This window comes from Leptopilina boulardi, unplaced genomic scaffold, assembly GCF_019393585.1.
Source record: "Leptopilina boulardi isolate dan_hultmark-lab unplaced genomic scaffold, ZJU_Lbou_2.1 LbouV2_121, whole genome shotgun sequence".
Taxonomy (NCBI): Eukaryota; Metazoa; Arthropoda; class Insecta; order Hymenoptera; family Figitidae; genus Leptopilina; species Leptopilina boulardi.
The window spans coordinates 4,672,178-4,691,599 of NW_026137665.1; the positions used below are offsets into that span (position 1 = coordinate 4,672,178).

The 19,422-nt window shown below is 27.6% G+C and overlaps 1 protein-coding gene across 1 annotated transcript in view; it reads right to left on the bottom strand.

Annotated features, from left to right (window-relative positions):
* The window catches only part of LOC127285429 (lachesin-like), a 195,179-nt gene that overhangs the window by 82,407 nt on the left and 93,350 nt on the right, over positions 1–19,422 (bottom strand). Inside the window, exon 3 of the mRNA XM_051311434.1 lies at positions 14,794–14,966. Coding sequence (XP_051167391.1) covers positions 14,794–14,966 — 173 coding nt within the window. The remainder of the gene's footprint in view (positions 1–14,793; positions 14,967–19,422) is intronic.

Here is a 19,422-nt window from a genome sequence, read left to right on the forward strand (position 1 = left end):
AAAACTATTCCTCCATTTTGGATCTGCAATTTTGTATTATTGAAAATTTTGAAAAGTGTCAGCATTTTTTGATTCTGTAAATCCCTAGCACTGTTGGTGATCAAATTTAATGTCAATTCGAACATTTTTCGCTTCTTAAATAATGTTTTAATTAAACATTTTCTACATTTCAGCCATATAATGTGTCATAATTCGGCCGCCATTTTGGATTTTTAAAAAGGCCATATTGTAAATGTTAAAGTACTTCGAGATGAACATTTTAAGACCTTAATCGTTTCAATTGATCCCATACAATTATGTACAGAGCACTGATCCGGTTGACATGGAACGTCCCATATATGAAATATGCAACAAAATCAATTCACATTCCGAATGGAATTTTCAATAAAATTGTCTTTCAATTGAATAAAGTTTTGTTTCAAACGAAATATAAAAACTATATGTCTAAAACAATTTGGCATTTAATCAAATCTCCCTCTGATTGGACCAAATAAAACTTTTTCTCAATTATAGTGAAAGAATGAAAAAGACGCGAATCACTAAAAGAGATTAAAAAGAGAGGATATTGTAATTTTTATGAAGAAAATAATTTTAAAAGAAAAATAAATGAATTTTTGCTCTTGAAAGAATAATTTTAACATATATATATAGAGACAATGTAAAGTGTCTCGGGAGCACAGTAATATTTTACCAGAGACGATAAATCAGTTTTCGAAGATAACGATTTCTCTCTCTCTCTCTCTCTTGACTCAGAACAAGCTAATATTTACTAAAAGCAAAAATTTACGCACCCAAAAAATTATACAGCTCACATATATATACTGTGATTTGGCATATTTCATCCATTGGAACGTTAATAATGAAAATTATATGATCCATCGATAATTTAATTACGCAATTTGCGGTCAAGAGGTCTATAGGACCCAATGGCTCATAAATCGTCCGCTTGTCGGATAAAGCGTCGAAATCGTTATTAGCTTCAAAACCGCCCTACTCATCCACATTCATTCTCCTCTCTTTTTCCTTTCACCCTATCTCGGCTGTTACCGGCGTCGATGAAAAGAAATTACGTCACGTACTTAAGAGCATCGAACGGGTCTTGGAAACATAAAGTATCCTCCTATATGTATAGCTCGTAGCAGAATACATGTATATATAGGGAAGTAAGACTGACGACGGTTACACGAGAGTCGACAAGAGAAAAGAGAAAGAAAAAAGTAAAAAAGAAAAAAATAAGAAATTGAACCTTGCCATCTTTGTATCGAGAGGTAAAAAGTTTTCCTTTTCAAGTGACGAAGAGAATTTTTATGGCAACTGCAAAAACGAGTTCGGAATATTAACTATCTGAGATGGATGGAAAAAGGAAACGAATTCCTTTCGAAACAAGATTGAAATTACCATTGGATACCAAAATTTTAATCGAAATGGCAAATCTGATGTTTATTAATTTGTTTCTATTTATAAACTTTAAATTTCATTAATGAAATTAGAACAAAAATTGAATACAGATAATCAAAGAAAATAATTCTTGAGAGATACACAATCAGATCATTAAGTATTGAGACGAACTAAGGTTGATGTAGCCTGCTTAAAATTTCGAACTGATTCCAGATTAATTCCGAACAGATTAGTTTGTAATAGTTTGAAAATGATCCGTAACAGTTCGGGCAAAAAAACAAATCCGAAATCAGTCCAAAAATGGTTTGGAATTGACACGGAAATCATTCTGCAATTGGCCTGCAACAATCTCAATTTAAGTCTACAAAAAAAAAAAAACTTAATCCATTTGATTTACGAGACCGGCTGCGCGCTTGTACGCGCGTATTAATTTTTTGTAATTTAATAACATAAAATTTTGAACGACTCATAAAATTTATTTATTAATTTTAAATGTATAATTTTGTATATATATGTGACCTGGACCTTACTTACGAAAAAATCATTATTTTATTAATTGGTGATTTTAATAGAGAAAACTTTTTTCAATCAGTATCACTAATCAATAAAAAAAGTTAGTAAACAAATAAATTCAATTAAATATCACAATAACAAAGAAAAATAATACAATACACAATACATTTTTCTTGCCCAGTTCATAACATCTTTATAACACAAAAACTGAAGTCACTGTATAAAAATACAAAAAAATTATTTTTAATAGTGAAATCACTATAATCACTGATAACACAGGCTGACAAAATTTTGGCCTACTTCAGAACCAAGAATCAGACTATACTTTTTCAAAGTATTTTGATTTGCTAAATCCGAATTTGACCTCAGAATTGACCCAGCAAGTCAGATTTTCAAGATATTCTAACCTAAAAGTACAGAAAAGACCATTTTTGGCCATATTTGAGGTCGTGTAACATTAACATAGAATTTTTTTTTAAAAAGATCCTTATAGCATCTGAAAGTACTATTCTTACCCTTTAAAATGCATCAACATGATATGAACAAAAAATGGTGAAAGCACACCTTAAAGAAAATATTTAATGTTTCATGCAAAATATTTATTTTTTTTTAAATATTAAATTTTATTTTCAAATACAAAAATTAACCAATAATAATTAAGAAGAATGTGCAAAATAACCAATAAAGAAAAATGTGTCTATACTTGAAGTTAGCTGCAAGTTAAGTATCTGATGAAAGTATGTCATTAGTTTTGACCAATCACAATTCATAATTTTGAATTCTACCAATAACGATAGGTATATCTACACTTAAAGTTAAGCAATTACACGTCTCGTTTTTAAGATAGGAGGATAGATAAAAATGTTCGAAATATGTTTAGAAACAATCATTTTTTTGCTTAATCTATTTTCCTTTAGTGCTGAAATAATTATATTTAATCCTAAAATGGAAAACTCGGGTGGTTTGGAACCCCACGCGAAGTTTAAGGTACAATCACGACTTAGCCACTGATGTTTTTGGATCGGGATCCTAATCATAATTCATTTTGTACATCTGACAATCGATTTTGGAGAGTTAGAGCGATAGATATGTTTCTGGAAGTGATTGACGCGTCAATTGTCCTTAATTTTCGTCGCTTAATTTTTTAAAAAAAATTTTATATTTTCAAATAATGCAAAAGTCAATATTTTATTCTTAAAGTGTCTCTATTCATCTTTTGAAAACTGCTGGATATTTCGAAATAAGCCATCTTGTTGAGAAACTGCACTATTATAAAAAAAATATAAATTTTGCAAAATTTTTTCCTGTCCTCTTTTGCTTTTTGCATCATTTTTATATTTTTTTTCCACTTTACTAGAAAATGCATTATGCAATTGTCTTCCTTATTAAAAAACGGAAAAAATCCACTATATAAAAGTTGTTTTCAGTAAAATAGAAACCTTACACACATGTTTCAAATCTGGGGTGTCAATCCACCCCGTTTTTCCATTAAAGGGTAAAAAAAATCATATTTCCATTCTATAGTGTTAAAAAATTAATACTAAATATTTTTTTGGCTAGAATACATTGTTCAGAACGAAAAAACAAATAAAAATCAAAATCTATGTTTTTGCTTTAAAGTTAACCTTATACAGTCGAGTGCGATTATTAATAAAATCCAATAAAATCATTAGCTAATTTAAAAATATTAATAGAAGTAAAAATTTAAATTATCATGGCGAGTTGAAATTGATCGTTACAGTATATACGTCGAGGAAAAGGAGACTTTGTCGGAACGGAGAATGTATTTCAGATTAACAAGCTCGACGAAAAGGTGGGGGGGGGGGAATTTCACTGTCAGATTTGTGGTTGGCGCTCATGCGGCGCCATGAATTCTGGGGTGGTCCATACTGCACTTTATATACCGCAACAGATCATCGTGAATGAACGAGAACGAAGTGAAGGAGAAAAGAATCATATAAGCCTCACGAGGCTTATAGCATTCAGTTGCAGAAAGCATTTTTAGCAAATGTTTCTACGAAAAGACGCTTCAGTTTGGCAACGAACATCATAATAAATATATATACTATACGTCAAAAGTAGTTGCGCTAAAAAGGAATGCAGCCTACTGCATATAGAGGAGTGAAGATTAAACACATAAAGTTTACAAGATGATCTAATTCTGTGAGATGCACGTAGGAACGTCGATATGACCATGAGGAATTCATTGAAGAATTTAGAAACCTTTGTACCTATATAGAAGCCACAAATGCCTTGCGCTTCAAGTTGGTGGTAAACAATAAAAATATTAGAAAATACGTTGTTTAGCATCAATGCAAGCACAAGGCATTTGTGGATTCTACTGTACATAAAGTTTTGTATAAAATAGATAAATTGAGGTATAGATAAAGAGGACACAAATTTTAATTATGTAGTCGTAAATATTAGTTTGGTTAAATTTTGAACTAATAATCTGTTTTTAATCTAATTCTTATTTGATCTAATCTTTTGATATCATTTTTTATTGTTCTAATCATTAATCATAATATCATACTAATCATTATAATTTTTTATAGATTAATAAAAAAGGGCTAAATACTTCATAATTTTAGTACCTTAATGATGTACAAATAGAAGTTTAATTTTTGATACGAAAATTATTTCGTCACAACATTATTAGCATTTCAAATTGTTAATATTGGAAGTACAAAAAATAATTGGCCTGATTAGATAAATATTCGAATGAAAGAAAGAAAGAAAGAAACACTTCAATCAAAATTGGATAAACCATTTGTAAAATAACTGGCCTTAATAAAGAAATAAATTACGTAAACATTTGGACAAAGATTCTTTAATGATACTCCAACGTTTCGAAATCCACAAATTTTTTTTTTAAGAGAGTCAAGATTAGTAATAAGTTAGACATCAAAAATTGTAAAATTAACCCTCATCTCATTTTAGATTTTACAATTTTTAATGCCTAAATTATTACTAATTTTGGCTCCCTGAAGAAGAAATCTGTGGATTTTGAACCGTTTGGAGTATAACATTAAAGAATTTTTGTCCAAATGTTTTCATATTTATTTTTCTTATTAATTTAACTGCTTGGATGTTAAAGACTTGATTAATGAAACTTGATTTTTGAGGTTGCTGTTTACAAATTCGATGTCAGTTTTTCAAAATTCATAATGCCGGATCCAATATAACGGTTGAAAATTTTTAAATCGTTTGGATTTGCCTGATACTTGTTACTCGTGGGTTTTTGTGGTCGCTGATAACGAAGTCAGTTTTGCTTGAAATTTGTTACTTGGGGGTTTTTGGGGTTGCTGATTACAAATCCACTGTCAGTTTTTCAAAATTCAAAATGGTGGATCCAATATGGCAGACGAAAAAATTTAATAATCGTTTTGGATTTGCTCTAAACTTGTTTTCGGGGATTTTCGAGGTCGTTAATTACGAATATGACGTAAGGTTTTGCATATTTTTTTTGTAAATTTAAAATGGCGGAAAATTTTTTTTAAATGGTCAGTTCTACATGAAACTTGTCACTCGGGGGTTTTTGGGGTTGCTGATTACGAATCAGATGTCACTTTTTCAAAATTCAAAATGGCGGATTTAATATGGCGAACGAAAATTTAAAATTCTTTAGGATTTACTTCAAACTTGTTTCTCGGGGGGTTTTCAGTATCGCTGCTTACAAATCTGATATTAAATTTGCAATTAATGATTATTATTATTATTATTATTACTTGTACACAACAAAATACATACACTGAGAAAAATATGCTATTGAATCAACAGCATTTCTGTCAAAGGTATAAAAATTATTGATTCAAAAGCATATACTATAAAAGTAAAATATTTTATAGATTCTATAGCATATGCTTTTGAATCAATAGTTTTTCTACCTTTGGCAGAAATACTATTGATTCAATAGCATATTTTTCTCAGTGTATAGTATTTTGTCAAAGACATTTTATTTTCTTTTGCAAAAGACATTACTTTGTCAAGTATAAATTTTTTTGTTTATATAGATAAAAGTTTCATGTTCTCAATGCTTGCAGCGGCCTTGAGAATGAATTTGACTCCAATTTGTACAGACACCTGGTGTTTTGTGGAACGAAAATTAATCGTATTTACCCCCTCTGGTATCATTACTTAGTTCATGAATAATGCATGATAGTTCGCGGTTGTTCAATTTATGCCCGAGGGAAACATGCGGGGCGAGCTTTCGAATCCTAGAATCATCGATCTTGAGATGAGAGGGCAGACTTCCAGGAGGTGATTTTTCGTCTATATATGTGTGTTAAAAGTTAAGAAGAAGACGTACTTCCAACTTCTTCGAATTGCTATGCTCTCTCTCTGGCGTTTGAGATAATCAATCACACCTTATTTATTATAGACTTTATTATTTCGTATATTATATATGTTCTTTTCAAAGTATATATAGATATATGCCATGTCATTAACTATATTTTCTATACGATTTACTTTAATTTTGTTGATAGTTAGATTTTAGATATTATAGTTTAACTATAATTAAAAATAAATCATATTATTCTTATTAATAACTGGATACTTTAAATCTGTTGAAACAATACTCTATACTCTCTCAATTTGAATTAGTGAAAATTTTCACTAATTTTTAGTTAAATATTACTAATTGATTTAGTAATATAGTTTTTTACTAAAATTTTAGTGCAAAATTACTAAAAACTACTAAATTACTACTAAAACTACCGAAAAATTTTATTAATGATTTCCGTTTTATAAACTTTTTTTTACATATTCTGGTTAATTATCGTATTGAATAATAAGCATATTGATTCAGAAATATCCTATTTAATTAATTAGCAAAGAAAATTTTTGCATTTTTTTTTGTATCTATTTTACTACTAAATCATTTGTTCAAATAAATTTGAATTATTTGTTTTGCTGATATATGAGTATGAGTATATACAGAATAATACTAAGACTGAAAAAAAAAGTTTTTTAAATTTTTTCTTGGCGCCTATTTAAGATTATTTCCCATGCATTTTATTCTTAAAATTAGAATATAATATTCTTAAAATGAGATACAATTCATAAATTAAGAATTTTTTTTCTTTTCTCTGTAGAATATTTCTTAATTTAAGAATAGTTTTTTATATTTTAAGAATATTATATTCTAACTTTAAGAATAAAATGCATGGGAAATAATTTTAAATATAGGCACCAAGAAGATATTCTTTTTAGAATATAATTTTTTCAGTGTAATGATTAATATATTTTCCATTATAAGTTAATTAAGAAATAGTAATTTTTTTCCACATTATTTTACTTTAATACTATATCACTTGTCTAACATTGGACGTGCGGCAAAGCTTAACTCAAAATTTCATCGTGAAGTCTCAAGCTCTTCGAACTTGTAACTAACACTCAGGGAGAGATTCAAATCACGTGAGCACTGAACAGAATCAGGAAAGTTAGGTATTAAACCTAACCAGAGGTTAACCACTCTTGAAATTTGGCACGCATTTCCTAGACCTATATATATATATGCACATATATAGGTATATAGGGGTTTATATATATATATTTCTCTCGAAAATTCGATTTAACCTGTAGAACGTTTTAAGTACATTTATATGTCCATCGAATTTCAAAGATAATTAATGAAAACGAATATACCATTCTGACTAATATATATATATATATATATGTTTTAGAATTATATAAAATAAAAAGTTATTTAGTAAAGAAAAAATAATATATTAGAAAATTGGAATTATTCGTTATCGAGAATCAGCTCATTACCAACACTGAATAGTATGTAATCTCTTTCTTTCTTTCTTTCGAATGCAAATAACAAAAATAGACAGCTTGGAATAAAAATGGCTTGAAATCAAGACGACCTCGTTTGCGTATCTTTCCCTCGCGAACAGAATCCAACAGATTCATGTAATATTCATGGAAAAAAAAACACGATTATATTAAAAAATGAGCGACCCTGCAACGTTGAGCACGTGGTTTCTTTCACTTCTTCCACTGGTTTATTTGTATATTTATATATAATATAGTTTTTTAAAAAAAAATACAGAACAAAGACATTTCATTTGACATTAAAAATTCAGAGAGCTTAAACAGGATATCTAATAACTTTAATATAGAGAAGACTGGTCCACCACAATTCTTGAACAGAGTAAATCTATAATTGAGGTTATGTTTTGATATTATTCCGGTGCAAAATTTCAGCAATTGGTAATAATGTGGCATTTCGTTTTGAATATTTTTAAATTTAATTCTTTGGAAATTATTGTCAGTTTATTCTAATTTTATGCACTGAAACAAAATTTATTTCATTCAAATAACACTGTTTTCTGGAGGGTATCAAAATGAAACCATAAATTGGTTCAATCCATGCAACGTTTTGATGCCCATAATTGATATCAAATTGATACCAGTTGTGTGGATCATTTTGAAAAATGATGTATAAAACGGTCTCATTTTTTGATACTCACAAAAGGTATCAATGTATGTTTAACATGGCCGACGGGTACTTACTCGTAATTTGATGAATTATTTAGACGATAACAGTGCACTTTTGGCTTTTCACATACAATGTTTATTGAAAATCACGTAGGAAATAAAAACAAATAATTTGTATAAAATAATTTAAAAGCGTAAATAAAACATTATAGTTAAAGCACGTTTCACTATCACAGTACATTCATGACTGTCACAATATATGCTTAAAGGCAAGTTCATTTTTATGGTAATATTGAATAATAATGTTTTTAAAACTAAAACACATTTTTCTCATACAGGTTATTATTAAAATTACTGTCAAGAAAGAAATAGATTTCTAATAGTTAATTTTTATCAAAATTTATTTTTATTTAATTTTATTTATATTTCATTTAATTTATTTTACAAAAATGTATTTGATTAAAATAATTGGTTACTTAACTATTATCAAATAAATATTTCCTTAAAGCAAATCATTTTTATTACAATTAAATAAATTGTATTTGAACCAATAATTATAATAATAATAAAAATAAATTTTTTTTAGTTTATAATTATATTTAAAGTAATAGAAGAATTATTTTAAAAAGTCTTTTAAAGGCAGTGGGAAGACTTTTACTGATAAGGTACTCTCAGCCCTTTCAGCTATTAAAATAAAACGGGAAAACTAACCTCAAATTAGTGATCCACACACGTAACATCAAGGGATACTAAAAAAATTTATCTTCTCTATAATATATATTATTAATTAAATTATATGGGTAAAAATTCGTCAAACGTACACACCTCAAAAAATAAAAAAGTTTTACCTCTACTTTCAGAACATAAAATCAAAGTTTTTAAATTTGTTTAAAAAAAACCCAATTTTTCATAAAGAAAAATAAAAATTTTTTTCACTTCTGAAATTTAAATATTAACAAAAATGGAATCTGTACATTTTCAAAATCAAATCATTGCTCTACATAAAATATAGTGAAAATGAACTGAGTTATTTAATAAGACAGAATACTGGGATTTTCATTGACAGTTTGATGATTTGATAAATTTTTAATCAGTAACGAAAAGTGCCGCACCACAGAAATTCGGACGTTGCAACCGTAAGTCTGATTGGCGCTGAACCTGTTCATTTCCACGGATTTCTGGTCGAGTGGAAAATGCAAAGCGACTAACACCAGCATCCACTTTACCGAATAAATGGCTTCGATTGTGCCAACAACAATAGCCCCACTTTCTATCGAAAATTCGCGAACTAACATTATGTAATTCTACCCTTTTCATTTCTCAGCTCTTTAAGTTCTTCTGACTTTTGAAGCTGGAAATAAGTTTCTAAATTGGTTCCAATTACTTGCTGCATGTGCAATGGAAAACTGAGAGAGAGAGAGAGAGAGGGGGGGGGGTGAGACGCTTTACATTCAATTCAATCAAATTAATATATGCCATTTTAAATCAAGTGAAAGCGTCTAAATAAATGTACTTTTAATACGTGTGACGTTCCATGAGGAAAGGGACCTTAGCTGCAAAAAAATGAAAATTGAGTTTTTGATATCAGTCGATAGATCTTGAGTTGCTCTTTCAGATACAAAAGTTAAAAATTATACTTTTCTATTTAGTTTTTTTGTTATAAAGCATTAATCATGACCATGTTAATCGCGTTCCAGCACGGACTACAGAAACCATCCCCACCACTTCTACACTAGTATACTTGTCGTAAGCGTGAGCTGTAGGAACGATGTAGTAGTAAGGTGGTGGGGCTGATTTTCGATGGAGGGTCTCAACCAATCAGGGACGCTCTACTTTAAATACCTTTTCTGGAAAATGCGTCTATTGCAGCTAAGGTCCCTTTCCTCATGGAACGTCACACGTATACGTATAAATTACAATATTGTCGAGGAGCATGATTATGTTCTAAAAATCATTAATAATTATAGAATTTTCATTTCATGGAATTTCATTTGTCATAATTATTTTTGAGCTGAATTTTTATTTGTTAGAATTAGCATTTTTGTCCGAAATTGCAAATGACCGAACAAACAATCAACAGATAGGTAAAAAATTAAGGTTGAAAATCCTGGAAGTACCACTTCCACAAAAAAAGTTTTTACATATGCCAACATTTAGGGCTCAATTAGGGATAATTTAGTATCACATGCAAAAATTTAGGGCCCTTTACCTATATTTAAAATAACCCTTGATACTGCTAGCTTGACGTCAAGCAGGATGTACCACACTATAGAACCTAAATATTTTTCAAAATTTCGTCCATAGGAATTTAGGGCTCATTTAGGGCTCTCAACTGGGACTATTAAAAATTTTTAAAAACCACCCCTAAGTACAAAAAACATCCCCAATTATTTAAACTCGATTTAATCAAACAATAATCATATAGGAATTAAGAGCTAAATTAGGGTTCTTCAATAGCACTAAATTCACTTTTTAAAAGTGCAACCCAACCACCCCAGCCAAGTAACTAATAGATAGTCAACGACAAAAACTACCCTCAACTAGTTAAAACTCAATATTTTCAAAAACAAACACATACGCATTTAAGGCTAATTAAGGGCTCTAAAATATAATTAAATTGCACAGTAAACTTGGTTGTATCTTTTTCTATTGCAACGTTTTGATGCACATAAGTTATATCAAAAAGAGATCGTTTTGTGTATCATTTTTAGAAATGATACACGAAACGGTCTCATTTTTTGATGCAAAAAATTTAATCAATTTATATCAATCATGGCCGAATTGAATCGACTCAAAATTATACGAATTTTTTCAGATATTTTGGTAATAGTACAATTGCGGAGACCATTTCACTATTTAATTTGAAAATGAAAATAACAGAAAATCAAAGACAATGTGCAATTCGATAATTAAAAAGTGACAGCTTATAAACATAACCTAAAATGGATGAGAAAAAATTTGTCGATAAAATCAATATAGCCGATCTTTTTAGAAGGTAGATGGCAGTTTTGCTTTTTATAAAAACGATTCAGAAAAAATTTAAAGAAAGAAAATAGATGAGTGCTGCCATCTACCTTCTAAAAAGCTCGGCTATATTGATTTTATCGACAAATTTTTTCTCATGCATTTTAGGTTATGTTTATAAGCTGTCACTTTTTAATTATCGAATTACACATTGTCTTTGATTTTCTGTTATTTTTATTTTCAAATTAAATAGTGAAATGGTCTCCCCATTTGTACTATTACCAAAATATCTGAAAAAAATTCGTTTAATTTTGAGTCGATTCAATTCGGCCATGATTGATATAAATTGATTAAATTTTTTGCATCAAAAAATGAGACCGTTTCGTGTATCATTTCTAAAAATAATACACAAAACGATCTCTTTTTGATATAACTTATGTGCATCAAAACGTTGCAAAGATTTGATGCAATTTTTGGTCTCAATTTGATACTTTTAGGAAAACTGTGTGGTTATTCAAAAATGATACACCATCTTCAAAAACTACCCCAGAGTAGTTCAAACTTAATTTATTAAAAACAAAAATACTTAGGAATTTAGGGCTAATTTAGGGCTCTTAAATGGAACTACATTAAGTGTTCAAAAAAGATACACCAACTTTAAAAAGTAGTCCAGAGTAGTTCAAACTTAATTTTTTCAAATTAAATTTAGCTTTTAATTCCTATATGATTATTGTTTGATTAAATCGAGTTTAATTAATTGGGGATGTTTTTTTGTACTTAGGGGTGGTGTTTAAAAATTTTTAATAGTCTCAGTGGAGAGCCCTAAACGAGCCCTAAATTCCTAAGTATTTATTTTTTAAAAAAAATTAAGTTTGTACTACTCTGGGGTAGTTTTGAAAGTTGGTGTATCTTTTTTGAACACTTAATGTAGTTCCATTTAAGAGCCCTAAATTAGCCCTAAATTCGTAAGTATTTGTTACTTCAAAAAATTAAGTTTCAACTTTCAACTAATCCACGGTAGTTTTTAAAGTTGGTGCATAATTTTTGAACACACAATGAAGTTTTTTTAAGAGCCCTAAATTAGCCCTAAATTCCTAAGTATTTATTTATTGAAAAAATTAAGTTTGAACTACTCTAGGCTAGTTTTTAAAGTTGGTGTAACATTTTTAAACAGCCAATGTAATTCCATTTAAGAGCCCTAAATTAGCCCTAAATTCTTAAGTATTTTTGTTTTCAATAAATTAAGTATGAACTACTCTGGGGTAGTTTTTGAAGATGGTGTATCATTTTTGAATAACCAATTTAATTATATTTTAGAGCCCTAAATTAGCCTTAAATGCGTATGTGTTTGTTTTTGAAAATATTGAGTTTTAACTAGTTGAGGGTAGTTTTTGTCGTTGACTATCTATTAGTTACTTGGCTGGGGTGGTTGGGTTGCACTTTTAAAAAGTGAATTTAGTGCTATTGAAGAACCCTAATTTAGCTCTTAATTCCTATATGATTATTGTTTGATTAAATCGAGTTCAAATAATTAGGCATGTTTTTTTGTACTTAGGGGTGGTTTTTAAAAATTTTTAATAGTCCCAGTTGAGAGCCCTAAATGAGCCCTAAATTCCTATGGACGAAATTATGAAAAATATTTAGGTTCTATAGTGTGGTACTTCCAGCTTGACGTCAAGCCAGCAGTACCAAGGGTTATTTTAAATATAGGTAAAGGGCCCCAAATTTTTGCATGTGGTACTAAATTAGCCCTAATTGAGCCCTAAATGTTGGCATATGTAAAAACTTTTTTTGTGGAAGTGGTACTTCCAGAATTACCGACCTAAAAAATTAAATTATTTACATTTGCACTGAAACACTTTCAAATTCTAAATTGTGTTTTTTTTTTAATGTAAAAATTCCAAAAATATAGAATGATTCCGATTATGTATATTTGTTGGATTCTTTCTTAAAAGAATTTTTCACATCTAAAAAAATTTGTTTTTTTTTCAATTTTTTTCATTAGTCATTCATCAAAAATTAAATCAATTTTTTTTCCACATGAATTGAGTTAAATAAAATTTCATTGATGACACCAGTTTTCTCATTGCACGTGCGCTTTCATTTCATCTATACATGAGATGAATATTATGAATATACAAAATTAAATTCGTCAATAGAAAATGTCAGATATTTCTACTGAGATACGATTTTTATAACTTATATTTTATTCATAAGAATTTTGTTATCTCTATTATATATCTTTTGTAACATAGCCCTAAAATTTTCCTAATAATCGTTTTACCACTATATCTTTTGCTTATTTTAACAAGTTTTTTGAATTTTTATTTTTATTACTTTGTTTTTTTTCCCCGAGGATTTTTTTATGACTTCATACTCTTGATTTTAATCATATACAAGAAATATTTTCATATATATATATATACATATATATAATAATGTACCTATAGGTATTTGTGTCATTTTACAAATGACAGTAAAAAAGAAGATGTTTTTTAACATTAAAAAATTTGAATTTATCTCATTGAAATTTAAATTATTTTCATGTTCCATTTTGACATATATATTTAATTATAGGTATTATATGTTTCAAGAAATCGTCAAGAAATTAATGATCTGTTATTAAAAATCGATATAATTTGATGTCGCAAGAGATGCGAGTGTTTCTATGTTTTTTTTTTTATTTTTAAATTAATAAGTCATTTTAGATGAGTGAATATATTTTACTATATTATATATGGGGGGGCATTCCACGTGAGATTTTCGTACAAATTTTTTTTTGACTTGAACATTTTTTTTTCGAAATCTTTATGAAAAATTAAATTGTTTTTTTTTTATTTTTTTAATTGATATAAATGATGAAAGTTATAATTTTTTTTAAATTTAACATCGTCGAAAGCCAAATATACTCTCAAAATCGAAATTAATAGATTTTTGATTTTTTTAATCCAGTCTCTGATAAATAAGAAACTTTCTCCCATTAATGCGAAAGTAGTGATTTTTTCCTTTCCTTATTTATCAGAGACTGGATTAAATAAAATTGCAAAAATGAATTACTTCAGTTTTGAGAAAAGTTACTTTTTAGAATTAATTTTAATTTTTCAAATGCTTTCGTTGTAGTTACGTTTTATTTTTTACAACATATTTAAAATATCGAAGAGAAAAATTAAATAAATTTCAAAAATATTACTATTTTTTATAGTATGACAAAAAAAAACGCATTTCCAAAGTATTCGGCTTCTGACGATAGTTAAATTTAAAAAAATCATAACTTCCATAATTTTTATCAAATAAGGAATTTAAAAAATACCTATTTTCATATTTTTCATAAAAATTTCGAAAAAAAATGTTTCAGCCAAAAAAAAAAAAGTGATAAAAATTTCATGTGGAATTCCCCATATATGTGTATACAGTATAAAACAACTTAATTAACGATATATGACAGAATGCTTATTGATTATAGTTGCTTACCACTTTATCGCCCAAATTTCGAACACGGCAGGGGAGATAGGCAGTTTGACCTTCCAAGGCGGAAACATTGGCAGCGGTCTGTTCGAAAACAGGTACATCTCCCTCGGGGTCTTCGGTTAAGGATATACCCTGGGATTTTTCCACGGATATGCCACCATGAATCTGAACAGGCGCTGAAAGGAAGAAGGTGTGCTTTGAATTCGATATACCAAATACGATATATACGTGTAAGACATTTTACAAGTTTAAAAAAAAAAACAAGAAAAATCTCTTTCAATATAACATTTCAGGTTATTTCTACTGAAGCAATATTATTCCTGTTACGAAAACATTGTAAAAAAATGCATAAGTACAGCATGAATAAATAAAAAAAAAAAAAAACAAATGCAACAATGTTGAATAATTTTACACTATGAAAAAAATATAAGCAAATTTTAATGTTTTAAAATTTTTATAACTTTTTTAATTTTAGAATTTTTTTTTAATTGTTTTACAAAAATGAAAGCGGAGAGTCAGCATGGTTGGGACAGTTTTTGACTTGTGCCCATAACTTCCGTTTTAGGGTAAATTTAAAATTCTCTCGTATATGGTTGGAAAGATACACTAAAGTGGAATATTTCTTCTGAACATTAGAAAATGATTGGGTCAAAAGTGTAAAAGTTAGAGGCATTTAAAAGAAAAAAATTTTTCTCGTGTAGGTTGGGCCAGGTCTTGATGCTTGGGCCACTGTATTAAATCAATATGAAATGAAGAAAATTGACCAAAAAGGACCCGCAAATGGCAGAAAAATACTGAAATTGAGCTGAAAATGATAAAATAAAATCTGAAATTAAAATAAAATTAGCCCCCTTAACCAAAATCCGATTATTCGCGAAATTGGTCTAAAAAGTTAAAAAATCAATTGAAAATTCAACTATTATTTTTATTTCACTTTTTTAAGTAATGTTTTATATAAATATAGTTAGTTTTCATTTGATAGGTTAAAAGTGGAGGGGAATCAAGAATGAACGTGAAATGAAGATTAACATCGGTCGTCGACATCTTCAATTTACTTAAATTGGTCTAAAACTTCCGGGACCTAAACTCATTTAGTTCTTCGCGAGACATTTGATTATATAGACAACATTGCATGCATACATATGCATATATATAAAATGATTTCCTTAAGTCGTTTCATTTTATTAGACGTCATACTTTTCGACCTCAATTTTAGAACCGTTAAGTTTGAGATTCATAAAAATGATTATATATATATATGTATATAGATATACTCAAAAACGATGTCTGAAGGGAATATTCAGTTTTAGGTCATTTCCGAAACGAGAGGGTATATCTTATCGTGTGACATTTATCGCAAGTCCCTTCTGATGGTCTCTCTGTAGCATCAATCATCATCTGTGGATATAACGACAACATAGAGGGATATCAGAAATGGCTTTATGTAAGAACGATATATATATATTTTTTTTTTTTATTAAACACAGTCTTTTAGGCACAATACCATAATATATATATATATATAGTTTAATGATTTATATCACCCACCGCATTAAGCAATATATGAAAACAATGCAAAACCGAATTCAGAACTGTTTAATAAATTACATACTACTCTTGACAATAAATACGCGTTATATACATAAAAATATTCTGAAAACTGTGAAATATACAATAGAGAACAGAATTGAATTGGTCATTGCAAAAACTATACAAAGGTGAATATTTTGAACAAAAAAAAATGCTAAATTCGAAAGTGAAACACTAATGTATAAATGGAAATTGAATAAAAATATAATATTTCACATAACAGAGAAAAAATTAAGGGAGAGGGGCATTAAAATTTATATCTATTGAAATTTTTCTTGTTATTTGACGATAATTTTTTTTTTTTTTTTTTTTGACATTGTTTAGGATGTAAAAATGTTTTACGTTATCAAAATTAAGAAAAATAAATTTTTCACATTTTTAGAAATTTTAATTTCTAAATCTCTATACAATTAATTGTACAAAATCATAAAAGAACTGTAAATAATAAAATTGACGAAGAAAAATATATAAAAATTGTGTAAAAAGTACAATTTAAAAAAAAAATCCAGTTAAATTTCCATTAATAAAGTCGAAAAATTATTTGACCCCCAAAAGCAACGAAAATTTCAAAAGATTAAAATTTTACTGGTTACCTTCCTTTAAACCCCAAAATTACTAAATTTGATTTAATTTCTATTTTCCTTACAGAAATTTAATTATACTCATTTTAAACGATAAAAAAAAATTATTAATAAATTCATAACTTGCTGAATAAAATAAAATAATTAATATATACAAATTTTCAAAAGCATTATTGACAATTTAATATATTAAATATGTAAACATTTTGAAACACAATTACTATTCTATAAATGGAAATTATTTTCTTTACAAATAACTCTTCAAATCTATAACTTGTTAATTAAAACATTTAATTAATAAACAAAATTTCAAAAGAATTTACCATTTATTAAATATTATAATTAATGCAATACAATTTTCTATATATAAAAATGATATTCATTAAAATCTTATTCGTTAGAGATATTATAAAATAAACTAATGAGAGAAACTTATTTTGCTTCATATAATGATTATTTTTAAATAATTATCAATCAACAAAACATATTGTAAAGCTTAAAAATATATGTACAAGAATACATTTCATATCATTTTACGATTCAAAATCGACGATATATTCATTATAAAGCTAATTAAAAGTGTATAGTGACTTCATTATAAATAATGTAGATAGTATTGTCTCTGGACTATATGGATTGGTTTAATTTTTCATTATACTAAAGTTTGATCATTTACAGAATTTAAAAATTTTCATTTAATTATTGAAAACAGAAATTAATAATGATGATATAATTAATTTTACGAGATGTATTTAACTGTCAAAACTTAAAATTTGAAATTTTTTTAACATTTTTGAAAATATGATACTCCTTAATGGTGGGATTCGTATATGTATTTATTATTATTATTTGAATAAGCGATACGAAACTTGATAGTATCATTTTGGAATGCAACGTTTTGATTCGATATAAGATATCAAATTGATCCAAATATTTGAATCATTTTCAAGAAATGATCCAGAATATGGGATCATTTTTTGATACCTGAATTGGTATCAAAGTATAACTGTCATAGCTGGCATGCTCTTATTGACAAGTTTATTAATTAATTTATTCATTGCACTTAATATTCAGATGATAAAAATACTTTTATTATGAATTTTAAGAAAGAGAGAAGCGAAAACTTATAAATTGCGAGCAATTAAATAAGAAAAAATTTATTTCGAAATAAAATGAAATACACTAACCTTTATTTATGTTTATCACAAGATTTAAGTTAAGTTCACAATCACAAAACTTGAAAATTTTTAATTATTTTTATGGTTCAAATAATTATCAATAATTTATTTATTATAAATGAACAAAATTTAAGTAATGCACGCTTGATAAATATTTCTAATGCGTTGTCAATTAATGCAATTAATAATTTCCTATTACACAATATCATAATCGAAATATATATGATATTTGTAAACAAACAGGGTTGGGAAACAAGAGCCCAAAATATATTCGTCCAAAGCGAATTTCAATCCTACCCAACTCTGCTTTGGACGAATATATTTTGGGCTCTTGTTTCCCAACCCTGTTTGTTTACAAATGTCATATATGTCGATTATGATATTGTGTAATAGGAAATTATTAATTGCATTAATTGACAACGCATTAGAAATATTTATCAAGCGTGCATTGCTTAAATTTTGTTCATTTATAATAAATAAATTATTGATAATTATTTGAACCATAAAAATAATTAAAAATTTTCAAGTGTTGTGATTGTGAACTTAACTTAAATCTTATGTGATAAATATAAATAAAGGTTAGTGTATTTCATTTTATTTCGAAATAAATTTTTTCTTATTTATTTGCTCGCAATTTATAAGTTTTCGCTTCTCTCTTTCTTAAAATTCATAATAAAAGTATTTTTAATATCTGAATATTCAGTGCAGTGAATAAATTAATTAATAAACTTGTCAATAAGAGCATGCCAGCTATGACAGTTATACTTTGATATCAATTTAGGTATCAAAAAATGATCTCATATTCTGGATCATTTCTTGAAAATGATCCAAATATTTGGATCAATTTGATACCTTATATCGAATCAAAACGTTGCATGAGTTGATCGTAATTCTTGTATCAATTTGATACACACAAGAAAACTGTGTAAAGAAATAAAAACAATAAGTTTGAATCGAATTGGGACGCATGATTATATGTTCTAAAAATCATTAGTTAGAATTTTCATTTTATGGAATTTCATTTTTCATCATTATTTTTGAGCCGAATTTTTATTTGTTCGTATTAGTATTTTACAGAATTTCCATCAAAACGATTTTCTATATTACAGAATTTAAAATAGAATCTAAATTTTTATATAACCAAAAATTCACTTTACAGAATGATTATTTGTTCGAATTTTTATTTGTCAGAATTTTCACAGAAAAAACGCTGGATAAATTTTGTTGCGGGTAATTTTATCCAATGCTAATTCACATAGACAGTGGCGCCCTCAACTAGGGTA